This window comes from Tyto alba, unplaced genomic scaffold (genome assembly GCF_018691265.1).
Source record: "Tyto alba isolate M040663 unplaced genomic scaffold, T.alba_DEE_v4.0 Super-Scaffold_1000006, whole genome shotgun sequence".
NCBI classification, from domain to species: domain Eukaryota; kingdom Metazoa; phylum Chordata; class Aves; order Strigiformes; family Tytonidae; genus Tyto; species Tyto alba.
The window spans coordinates 6,039,429-6,050,496 of record NW_024881272.1 but is presented as its reverse complement, the minus strand read 5'-3'; the positions used below and the strand labels follow the sequence as shown (position 1 = coordinate 6,050,496).

The window sequence follows — 11,068 nt, the reverse complement described above, 5'->3', positions numbered from 1 at the left end:
CCCCCACTCGCCAGAGACACAAATCCTCAGTTGAAAAGTTCATTAATTAGGAGCAGAGAAGCCTCTAGCGAATCTCCCAGCAAGATGCAAGGAAAAAAAAAAAAAACAAAAAACTCCCCCCTACAATTCAGTCTTAATTACAACGCCTTGGGGCACTCCAGTCCTTGTGGAGGCCAAACTTTTCTCCCCACCCCTAAGAGCAGGAACTTTAACCCAGTTATAGTTTTACTGATAATGAAAGAAGAAAAAAAAAAAAAAAAAAAAAAGAAAAAACCACCACCTCATCTTCACGATTTTAACTGATCTGCGCCAAACAGCAAAGAGGAGGCAGTGGAAATTATCACTGGCAGAGCAGCAGCCGGCCGTGAGCACAGCCCGCGGGTGTTCAGGACGGATCCACTTGCCCCCAGCCCGGACTTTTGGGCAGGCGAAGTCAGTGGCCAGCGCTCGGCCGCGCCACGGGGACTGCGCGCAGCTGCTCTTCTGGGATTTAGCAACCGCTCTCCACCCACCCCCAGAGTGACTCTGCACATTAGGTACTTTCTGAGCAAGACCTCAAATGCCACGGCAGCTCCGGCCCCGGGAAGAGGCTGCAGCCAGAGGAGCCGCGGGAGCACCTGGAAAATCCTGGGAAGGACTCCGGTCGCTCCGACACAAGTTCCCATTCTTCACCGGCTCCCGGAGGAGCTGGACTCCGACCCACCCCACGCCTCTGGCGAGGCAGGGTGGATCCAGCCACAGACATGCAGCAACCACACCCTGGCTGCTGCCTGCCCGGCTCCCCGCGGCCCTCCTCCTCCTCCCCTCCCCGAGCCAAGCAGGAGCACAAACAGTGACTATGCTCGTACAGTTGAAATATTTAATACGTGTCATACACGTAGAATTACATTTTATACAAAACATGATACATCACTGAAGGAGAACACTGTACAAAAATCCCTACGGGAGCCCCAAGCCTTTATACAACAAAGACCGGGAGTTACCAAGCCAAACAAACAGGCTCAAGGACTTTCCGTCAGAGCGTCTGTAAACTTCGTTTCTCTCAATAAACACTTTTAAAAAGCACCATGTTAATAGTTCTGACCTAAACCTTTCCAAAATAGAGACTTTATTTAATAAACTTAATACTTTCCGAGCTTAAAATATGAGCCGGTGGGAGGGCCCCCGGTGTCGGCGGCGGCCGGGCTGCCTCCCCCCGGGCGGCGGCCCCGCCAGGAAGGGGAATTCCGGGAGGGCAGGGCCGGGGGGCGCCCCCAGGGCGGGTGCCGGCAGACGGGACCCGGGGCGCCGGTGGCGAAGGGGGAAGTGCTGCTGCCGCCCCGCGGTCCTTGCCGTGCGGCGGGACGGGGCGCCGGGACTCGCCGGAGCCCCGCGGGGCTGCCCGAGCCCTCCTCCGCCGGCTGGGGGGGAGCTGGGGGGCGGTGGGTCACCTCTCGATCCGGCTGCCCGTCCGTCCCTCCCTCCTCGCCCCCCTTCCCCCGCGGCGGAGTGGCGAGTCTCTGCGGCCGGCGCGTCAGAAGGCCACGATGGCCGTGCTCCAAGGGTTGAGGGTCCGCAGCACCGGCTCGTCGCAGCAGATCTGTCCCGGCTCGGCCGGCGCCTCGGCGGGCGCCGTCACCGCCGCCGTCTCGCCGCTGTCAAGGGGCGGCCGCCGCCGGCCCTTGGGCTCCTTGCTGAGCAGTCCCGAGAAGCTGGAGCCGAAGATGCTGATGAGGCTGGCCACGTTGCCCGTCTCCATGTCCTCCTGCTCGCCCGGCGGCGGCGGCGGGGGCGGCGGCGGCTCCTCCTCCACCTCACGACGGGGCTTCTTCACCGGGGAGCCCGCCTGGCCCCGCTCGCCGGCGCTCCGCTTCCGTGGGCAGTGGGGCGGCGGGGGCGTCGCCACCCCCGAAGCGGCGGGGGCACAGTCCGCCCGGTTCGCCTCCCCGCAACAGCAGCAGCTGCAGCCGCAGCAACAGCGCCGCGGCCGGGGGCCCTCGCAGTCCGCGCCGGGCAACCTCGGGCCTCCCCTCGCCACCTCGGCCTGCGGGGGCGGCGGTTCGGCGGCCGCCCAGCCGGTGCCGGTGCAGGGCGGCGGCTCCTCCTCAGGGGGCCCGCAGGCGGCGGGGGGCGGCTCGGGCGGGCAGCCCGGTTCGCTCAGGTAGACCTGCCGGGCGCTGCGCAGCACCAGCGACACCAGGAGGTTCTTGTGGAGCTTGAGGCCGCCGCGCTGGCCCCGGGCGCTGTAGATCTTGCCCAGCGAGATGCTGACGATGCGGTGCGCTTCCAGCTTGAACTCCATGAGGGGGATCGAGGGCGAGCGCCGGGCCGTGGGGAGCGGGGCCGTGAGGGTGGGGGGGGGGGGGGGGGGGGCTGTGCCGCGCCTGCCGCCCGCGCCCCAGCTCCGCACACCGCTCCTTCGCGCCGCCGACTGAGGGGAGCCCACGCGCCCGGCTGCCTTTTATACTCCCCCCGCCCCGGCCAATCAGGGCGCCCCGCCGGCCGCTCCAACCGCCGGCTGGCCCCCGCGCGCCCGCGCCGGCCAATAGCGAGGCAGGGGAGCGGGTTCGAAAGCTCGCCCCGCGGAGAGGGCTCTTAAAGCGGCAACGCCAGCGCCCGGGAGGCTGGTGGGGCCCGCCCGGCGGCGGCAGCAGCAGCAGCACCTCGGGCTCTGCAGCACCCCAGCTTCACCGCACCCCACGGTGGCTCGATCAGACCGGCAGTGGGAATTTTTGGCCAAAACAATTGAAATATTTCTGGCGGAGGGAAAAAAACAAACAAACAAACAAACAAACAAAATAAAAACACAAAACAAACAACCCAAACCAAGAGCAACCTCATTTTTGTGCGGGTTAGAAACGTTTCCCCCAGTTTCAGCACCGGCCTCTGGCGTCTTGTCGTGTTAGAGGAGGGACCGGTGTTGGCGTCGGCTGGAGGAAAATCTGCCCCGACATCGAGCAGAAAGCCAGCAGTCTGGCAGCCAAAGCTCCTGGAGATCCCCGAGATGGAAGAGGAAGATGCAGGACAGGGGTGGGAAGGGCTACGAGGGGGGACGGGGGGAGGACAACAGGCATCTCCAGGGGTGATGGGTCCCGCGGTAGCGCTTCATTTGGGAACTGAAACCTCGCTCTGCCGTAGCCGAGAATCCCGGTGGCAGGGCCAGCCTGGCGGCTGGTGGCCACAGGGGACAACCCACCCCCCCAGCCACAGCTCCAGGCGCCTGGGAAGCCTCCGAGAAAGTTCGAGGGGTGTTTCAGGGCTTGGAGTGGGGACCCTCCTTCTTCCACCGAGGACCAGCCACCGTCTGCAAGGTGGCAAGAAGTGAAAGGGCCCAAAATTGAGGAAGTTCAGAGTGCCGCCCCCAAAGTATCGGGTCCCATTCTCAGCTGGCACATGACAACTCGCTTCCATTCCTTTTTTACTGAGGGATTTGTCCCCCAAAAAGAGAGCTGCAGACTGTCGCGATGCTTTATTGGCAGGATCCACCACCACGTCCTGTGCCAATACAGGCAGTACACACGTGCTGTGAGGGCAAGGGGGTGGCTGGTCACAGCGGTAACAAAAACCAGGTGAGGATTCAGCCACATCAAGATGTTGACATGCCAAGAGCCTTGACCCACACCCCCCCCCCCAAAAAAATAAAAACAAACCCACACTCAGACCAAATGCATGTCTTTCTCCTGCTCAACTGCAGCTGGAAAACCTCAAATGCCGCTCTCTGGATGTCGAACACCACAGCGTGTCAACCTGGGGGCTGACACCTCAAAATGCTCACCTCCTCTTGCACAAACCTGCTATGCTTTCTCTTAAACAACTGGACCCGAGCGCGCTCAACCACACGGCCAAAACGCCGGCCAAAACAGCCGGTCTCGGCTTTCCCCCCTGCCCGTGCTGGGGCGAGCCTCTCCCGGCTGCAGAGAGTGGGGCTGTCCCCCCCACGCCCGGCGTGGGAGGCCGGAGGGACGCGAGCCCTGGCGCTGGGAACCCAAGGTTTCCAGACCCGCCGAACCTGCTCCCAGAGCCTCGGAGGGCCGGCAACACCCTGGCCTAAGCCCTCGGGTCAGTCTAACCAGCCGGGGCAGGTCTGGGCTCGGATGTTTGGGACGGCAGTCACGCCTCCTCGCCCGCAGCCGGCACGTCTGCCTGCCACCGGTGCCCGCTCGGCAGCAGAGCTTTTGGTTGTGCCCCTGCAAAACCAGGCACGTTGCTCCGGGACGGCTGTTTGCAGGACCCGAGCACCCGCGTCCTCACTCAGCAGAGATGATCCCGGTTACAAGGATACAGCCAGGTTTGATACGTCTCGGCTGGGCACATTCCCAACTCGGATGCAGATGACGAGCAGCGGTGTGAAGCCACCCCACCGGCTGGAAAGAGCCGAATGCGGGTGGAGGAGACACACGGTGTGAAAGCTCTGCTGAGTAAAGATGCCTGGATCCGAGCGGACCGACCTGTTCTGCCGCTCGCCACCTCACCCCAGCGGCATGAGGCACCATTTCTCACCAGGTCGGTGGCCAGGTTTTGGCTACCTGCCCTGCCTAGGAGCCGGCGGGCTGGCAGCCTCTCCCCTCCCCTGGGAAAAGCACGATGGGGACGGGTACCGAGCGGTCCCTCATCCCTATTAGTGCTCAGACAGGGGATTTTGGGTGCCGGCAGGGAGGAGCAGAGGCGCACACCGTCGGACAGCAAGAGCTACTTACGCGGTAGTTTCACCCACCAACACCGTGCCTGGTGTCAGGCACAACCCGCAGCACGTCTTATTCCCAAAGCCCTGCCTTGGCACCTGCCCTGCCCCTGCCTGCGTTCCGTGCCCTTTGCAAAGAGACGGGAGGAAGGCTGCTTTCCCAAGAGGAAGGCGGGAGGAGAGGACCGGCAGCAGCGCAGGCAGAGGCCGTACAGGCAGCCTGTTTAAGCCGAGCAGTATTTTGGTGGCAGCCCCTGCCTTTCCCTCCCAGGCTGATGTCATGCTTTAGTAAGTTTGAGGCAGTCACATGGCAGCCTCTGAGGTCAGCGCCTGGAGTGGCTTTGTCTGTCTGTCCGCCTGCCCTGGGCTCCCGCCTGCACCCGGAGCCGGTCCCCGCTGGTGGGTGACCCTGCTGGGGCTGCCCTCCGAGCGGGGCACCTCCGGGATAACCCACGGCTCGGCACCTCCGGGATAACCCACGGCTCGGCACGGCGTGGGAGCCGTCACCTCCGTGGGGACAGCATCCCGGACGCGCCTCGTGTCCGTCTGTGAGCCCACAGAAGGGGCATTGCCCCCCATCCCTGCGGGTCAGGGGGGGACACAGGAGGAGGAGGAGGCGGAGGGAAGGGTGTGACGGGGCGCTCTAATCTCCGCATGTGATCTAACCAGGCTGGAAGGGGTTTGTCGAACAATTAACAATCCTCCGGCTCAGCTGCTGTTTCCCGAAATAGTTCTGGCAGGAGGAGGAGGAGGAGGAGGAGGAGGAGGAGGAGCAGGAGGAGGGCGGACGGGCTGGCAGACAAAGGTGGCCTCTCCGCCAGCAAGCTGCAGCCAGCAGCGCGGCCGGCAAGCCAGCGGAGGAGGCAGCCCCGGAGGCCGAGCAGCGGGGAGCCCACGGCCCCACCTGGAAAGGAAAACAAGGCGAGATAAAAGCAGCTCGGGGCAGGAAGCAGCTTGTGGTACAAATAATAACTGCGGAGGGCTGCGCGCACCACTGGGGTTTTTTGGAGGCGTTTAAATCCGCCTTCGACGGTCGGCGCCGGGGAGCTCGCTCAGGATTCGTGCGGCTGCGTCTTGGCGGGGGGGCTGCGTGGGCTGCGTGCCGGCTGCCTGCGCCCCCAGATACGGCGGCCGAACCCCGGCCGGGGGGTGCTGCTGTCCCCCCGTGGCAGCAGCGTGACGGGGGGCCGTACCGGCATGGCCATCTGGTGCGCAGCGTGGCCGCCCCGACCTGCGGCGCTGGGGCTGAGGATGTGGTTAGCGAGATCCTGTTTTGACAGCGGCGCCTGTCCCCGTCCCCACAGCCCTGCCAGCCCCTGGCTGTCACCAAATGTGCAGCCCAGGCCCCAGGGGGAAGCCAGCTGCAGCAAAGAGGTAGAAAACCCTCCGGGTAGGGCAGGCGGTGAAATTGAGGTCTCCTCAAAGCGCAGGCTGAGGTCACCCATCACTTCTCTTGGCTGTCCCAGCGCCACTGCAGTGCATCCTCCCCTCTCTCTTTGATTCGAACCAGGATTCACGAATTAGACCCTTCCTGGGAAGAAAACGGGAAAGAAACACCCAAATCCCCCTCACCACCCGTGGGTTTGGGGCAAAAGCCTTCACCCCAACAGCTGCCCGCAGCAAAAACAGAGCTTCAGGACAGCCAAAGCCCCAGGGAGATCCAGACGCATCCCCAGGGATCGCTGACGGAAGCGAAACAAGACGGGGAGGAACATTTCCAAACGTGGATTCATCTGCAGCCCGAGTTCATTTTTAGATGGGAATAACAAACATCTGCATTGTGAGGGACCCATGCAGGGCTCAGGGGGAGGAGGATTGTTTGGGGTTGTTGTTTTTTTTTTTCTTCAGAAAAATCGATGATTCTCATGGATGAGGTCTGGACCTGCCACAATCGGATATCGGTAACTAATCTCCCCTGGGTTCCCAACTGCTCTGGTTTATCCATACTTGGAGATAAGGCCCGAAGAGCTGGGAAACGTCCCAAAACACAGCCAAGAGTGCTAACCACTAATCACTGCCGAATGAAAATGTGCAAGCAAAACAAATACAAACAAATCAATACAAACTTAAAGGAGAGGAAGCAGCTCCCTCAGCTTCTGAGAGCGCCGAGACACCCGACCCTGAAACCACAGTGGGGTGTGAGCCTGCAACCCAGCCACGTACTAGAAAGCAAAGGGGTTTTCCAGGGTTAAAACCCCCCCTTCCCGTCGGCAGAGATGATAGTGTAGATACCCCAGGCGGGCAGGACTCTCTCCTACATGTCTTTTTTTTCGCTGGTGACCTGGGATTCCCCCTGCACAAATGATTTAAAATTTCCCTGCCCTGACTCTGAGCCGCTGGCTTGGGATTTCCCTCTCCTCCCCTGAAGACCTGTGACCCGGACCCTCTGCTCCTCAGAAATCCTGCTACTCCTACAGCAGCCTCTTCTCCAAACACAAAGAAGTGGGGAGAAAAAAATCCCACTCCCAGTTATCAGCTTCTTCAGGCAGCCATTTCCCTTGGAAAAATGTGGCCCCACACCTTTCAGTGTTTTATGGAACTGGTTTGGGCTTCCTGGGGAAAAAATGCATTTATTTGTCCGGGGTTTCCTATCAGACAACCCTTCTATTGTAGTCCACCTTCCTGTTCTTTTTTTTTTTTTTTTTTTTTTTTTTTTTCCTCCCTCTGATATGCCTGCAGTGGGTCCTGCACCATTTCCAAAGACGGAGGCTGCCATGTGTCCCGGGGGAAAAGAAACAGGACAGCCCTGGGATGCAGCCCTGAAGACAACCCCCCCAGCTGCCCAGCAAAGCCCGAGCTTTTCGCTGGAGTGATTTGCTCCCCAGCAAACTCTTTGCTAAAGAAGAAGGCAGCCTCGGTGGCATTCACCTGCAGCCCAGCATGGGGTTAAACATCTCAAATTAATCGTGCAAACTCCGCACGGAGACAACCGAAGTCACAGTTCAGCAAACCGCGGGGTAGACCGCCTGCCCAAAGGAGTCTCAGCCTAATTATTTTTTTTTTTTTCTCTCCCTGTATCTCAATGTCACCTTCCTTTTAGCCAGTGGGTAGATGACAGCTGCAGCCCTCTGCACATCCCAGAGCACAGATGTGTCCTCTGTGCGACTGCTTCCCGCTCAAGCGTGATGGGGAGGCTGCTCAATAACACTCCCCAGCCATGGAGCCGTTAACCTTGGAGATGCTGCCTGCTCTGCTCCCCGCTAATGAAAGCAGGGAGCGGGGTTCTCGGGACTTGCCAGCAAATCCCACCACACACCGTGCTTATTAAAAGTCCAAAGGCATGCCAGGAGGCAACCTTGAGCCATCAGAGCAGCAACCACCGACGAGAGCAGCAAGGACAGAGCAGATCCTCTCTGTGCCGAATCCCTCCTCCCACGACCAAGGGAAACTGCAAAATAAAACGTCTGTGCCTGCCAGCAGGCACTGACTGCCCCCGCTTCTTCTGATCTGTGCCCTTTCCCTCTTGTGGGGACCTTCCTTTGGCCACCTTGTCCTTCACCTGGTTTCTGGGGCTGACTACGTGACAGAGCCCAGAGCCCTGGCAAGGACATCCACGGACACAAGGATAATGAGGAAAGTCATGGGGAAGGGGAGCCGGGGGCAAGTTCCTTCTAATTTCACCCCCTTAAAAAAGTAACAAGGCCTCTGGCAGTCTAGCACCTCACTACTCCTGTAATTTAACCTCTTTTTGGATCCAGGTAAGCTCTCAGCATCCCTGGCATCCTGTGGCAGGCAAGTCCCAGAGATCCCCACAGAAAGTAATGCCACCTTTGCTCAACTTAATTCCCCGTTCATTCTCCATTAAACAACCGATTGCTTATGCACTACAAAGAGGAAGATTAATTTTCTCCAAAACAACCCTTATTCTGAATAGCCAACCCACATCGTATCGTCAATTATCACCTTGCATTTGCTTGTTTATTCCACACTTGATTGCATTTTTACCATTTTTGACTGGTTGCCCAGTCAGGGATTGCAATCCCTGCTGCACACAGGCCTTGCACTCTTAGGAACCCAGCCGAGGGTACGGCTATGGCATGAAACCAGCTCTCCTTAGCCAACGACAGCCCACAAGAGACAGAAACAGGAGGAGAGCCACGACCACAGGAGAAGCTTCGGTCAGGCTTCACTCCTTCCCAGACAACTGCAAGCCCGAGGAAACCCGCTCCACCAGCTCCAGCCCGTGGGACCGGGAGCGTCCAGCATCCAAGCCGCCTCCTTGGCAAGGAGCAGTCACCTCTCGGCATCTTTTTTCTTTTAACACCTCGGAGCTGCCGCTGTCAGGTCACTGTGCCATCGCACGGCTGAGGCCTCGTGTCGTCTGCCCCTCTTGCGCTCCACAATGAATTCCCCACAGATGGGTAAAAGCAAGGCTCAGGAAACCTAGTTACAAATGCAGAAGGGCCAAGAGTGGGTGGGATTTGATGGAAACCCTTGGGATTTGATGCCAACCCTCGCTGCCCACCACAACACTGAATATTTAGCTACAGACTAGTGTTTTCTATCAAGTTATCACTGCCTTAATCCTCCTCTTACAACCACCATTTAAAATCTTCAACAACTTTCACTAAAAATGCAAACGAGGAGGAAAAACACTGAAGCATCTGAAACCCATTTGTTTTATCACTTCATCCTTTAGCTGTAACACCTTTTCTGGGGAAAAGAAAAAATCCCCTATACTTTCACAAATCCAAATTAAAACCAACCCAGCTTTTCCCCACGAGGAAAAGCCATCCCTTCCATGCCAAATGCATATTCTTTGCACCAGGCTAGTATGGGATCGCACACACCCCTGTGCGTGTACACACACGCCACAAACATTTTCCTGATAAAAGTTTCAGTGAGCCCAGTTCTTTCATGCAGACGGTCGGGATTTTGACGAGTTGGCGCTTTTCGGCACAGAAGTGTTTAATCAGATCTTTCCTGACCAGTTCTGCAGCTGCGGGCCATGCACCAAGCACTCCCCTCCCAGGGAGGAATTGGTTAGCCGAGCATGCCGAAAAACTACTGAAACGCTCCCCGCTGCTTCCAAACCAAACACCAGAGCTTCCCACGAGAAATGGCAAAAATGCCCCCATTCTAAAAAATACATAGCAGCAAGGTTGTAGTGGCTTTCATGTGAAAATCTAAATCATTTACTACATTGCGTAAATGCATTTCCAGCATCAAAGAAAAGGCTGTCTTTTTTTATTCCTGGAAAGTTTGCAACTTCCCTACATTTCAGTAGCGCCTCCTTATTTTCAGCCCTTCAACAGCTCCACGTAGCTTTACACTTTTTCGCAAATGTGTAAAAAACCCATTTTCAATAAAGTGGGAAAAAGCGTTCATAAAATTTATTAAAGGATTTCTGAAATTCCTAGCTAGTAACTCCAAGAGGCTATGGGAGCTTTTCTCTTTTTCATTCCCAGCACGGCGAAGGTTTCAGGGGACCCTTGGCGAGAGTGAGCTGAACTGAGAGCACTGCAAACTGCCTCTGCTAGACTTTCACTGGTGTTTGAACAAACCTAACCCTGATAGCCTTCAGTGCACTGCTCAGAACACACCACATCTTTAAGCACCCGAACTACTACGTCCAAATCCCTCGGAGGCTCCGAAAAATGGAGCAACGAGGTCACGGCATTTGCCAAGCTGCTTCAGAGGGGTGTCCCCGCCGAGGGTGCGCGTTCGGACAGGCGAGTTGCAGCGTCCTGCACTTCGCAGAGCAACCTGCCACCTCCGAACTCGTTTGCAATACATGAGTCATTAAGGGCAAAGCGCATCGGGGTATACTGTCGCTGTGGAGTGCAGCAGCACCCGAAGCAGAACCGGCATGGGTACCCAGTAAATACCAGGGCTCTACTGGGACGCTGTTGGCAGGAGGAAACCAGAACTGCCAAGCAGCTCTGGCCCAACCCAAGATATCCTTCCCCTGCTTGGCAACACATTGGTTTTCCCCCTCTATCCCAGCGAAAAGCCCAAAGCTGCCAGAGCAGGAGATGAGGGCTTCAGTGTAGCGCGGGGAACAGCGGCAGCGGGAAAAGTGGGAGATCTGAAGGGCATGAAGCACAGGTAAGAATCACAGGAAGATCGTGAAGTTTTGGGGAGTACAAGGTCTTTGGGGGACCAGGACAAACAAACTGGCCCAGTGACTCCTTGGCACGCACTCCGTTTTTTTTCCTGGAAGGAACCCCCCGCCCCACACTCAACACAGAGGATTTGGCACCCCAAAACCTTCCGGCGTGGGAAACAAGCCATCCAAGGTGCAGCAAGGAAGGGCCGGCAAACGCAAGCCCTAAAGCTGCCGCCCGTTGCACCACGCCTGGCAAGCCGCGGGTTCCCAGGCGTGGGGTGGCCGGAGCAGGAGGCGGCTTTTCTCACCCTGCAAGGAACCAGTCTGACATGTGCCACAGCCTCCCCACCCCACGCTCG

The 11,068-nt window shown here is 58.2% G+C and overlaps 1 protein-coding gene across 1 annotated transcript; it reads right to left on the bottom strand.

Annotated features, from left to right (window-relative positions):
- Positions 1-845: 845 nt before the first annotated feature.
- IER5 (immediate early response 5) lies at positions 846-2,418 on the bottom strand. The gene has a single exon (XM_042807053.1). The coding sequence runs from the start codon at positions 2,279-2,281 to the stop codon at positions 1,514-1,516; it is 768 nt and encodes a 255-aa protein (XP_042662987.1). The 5' UTR covers positions 2,282-2,418; the 3' UTR covers positions 846-1,513.
- Positions 2,419-11,068: the final 8,650 nt, after the last annotated feature.

Excerpts from the sequence above, each read along its gene's own strand:
- IER5 (XM_042807053.1), bottom strand. The coding sequence starts at position 2,281 with ATGGAGTTCAAGCTGGAAGCGCACCGCATCGTCAGCATCTCGCTGGGC.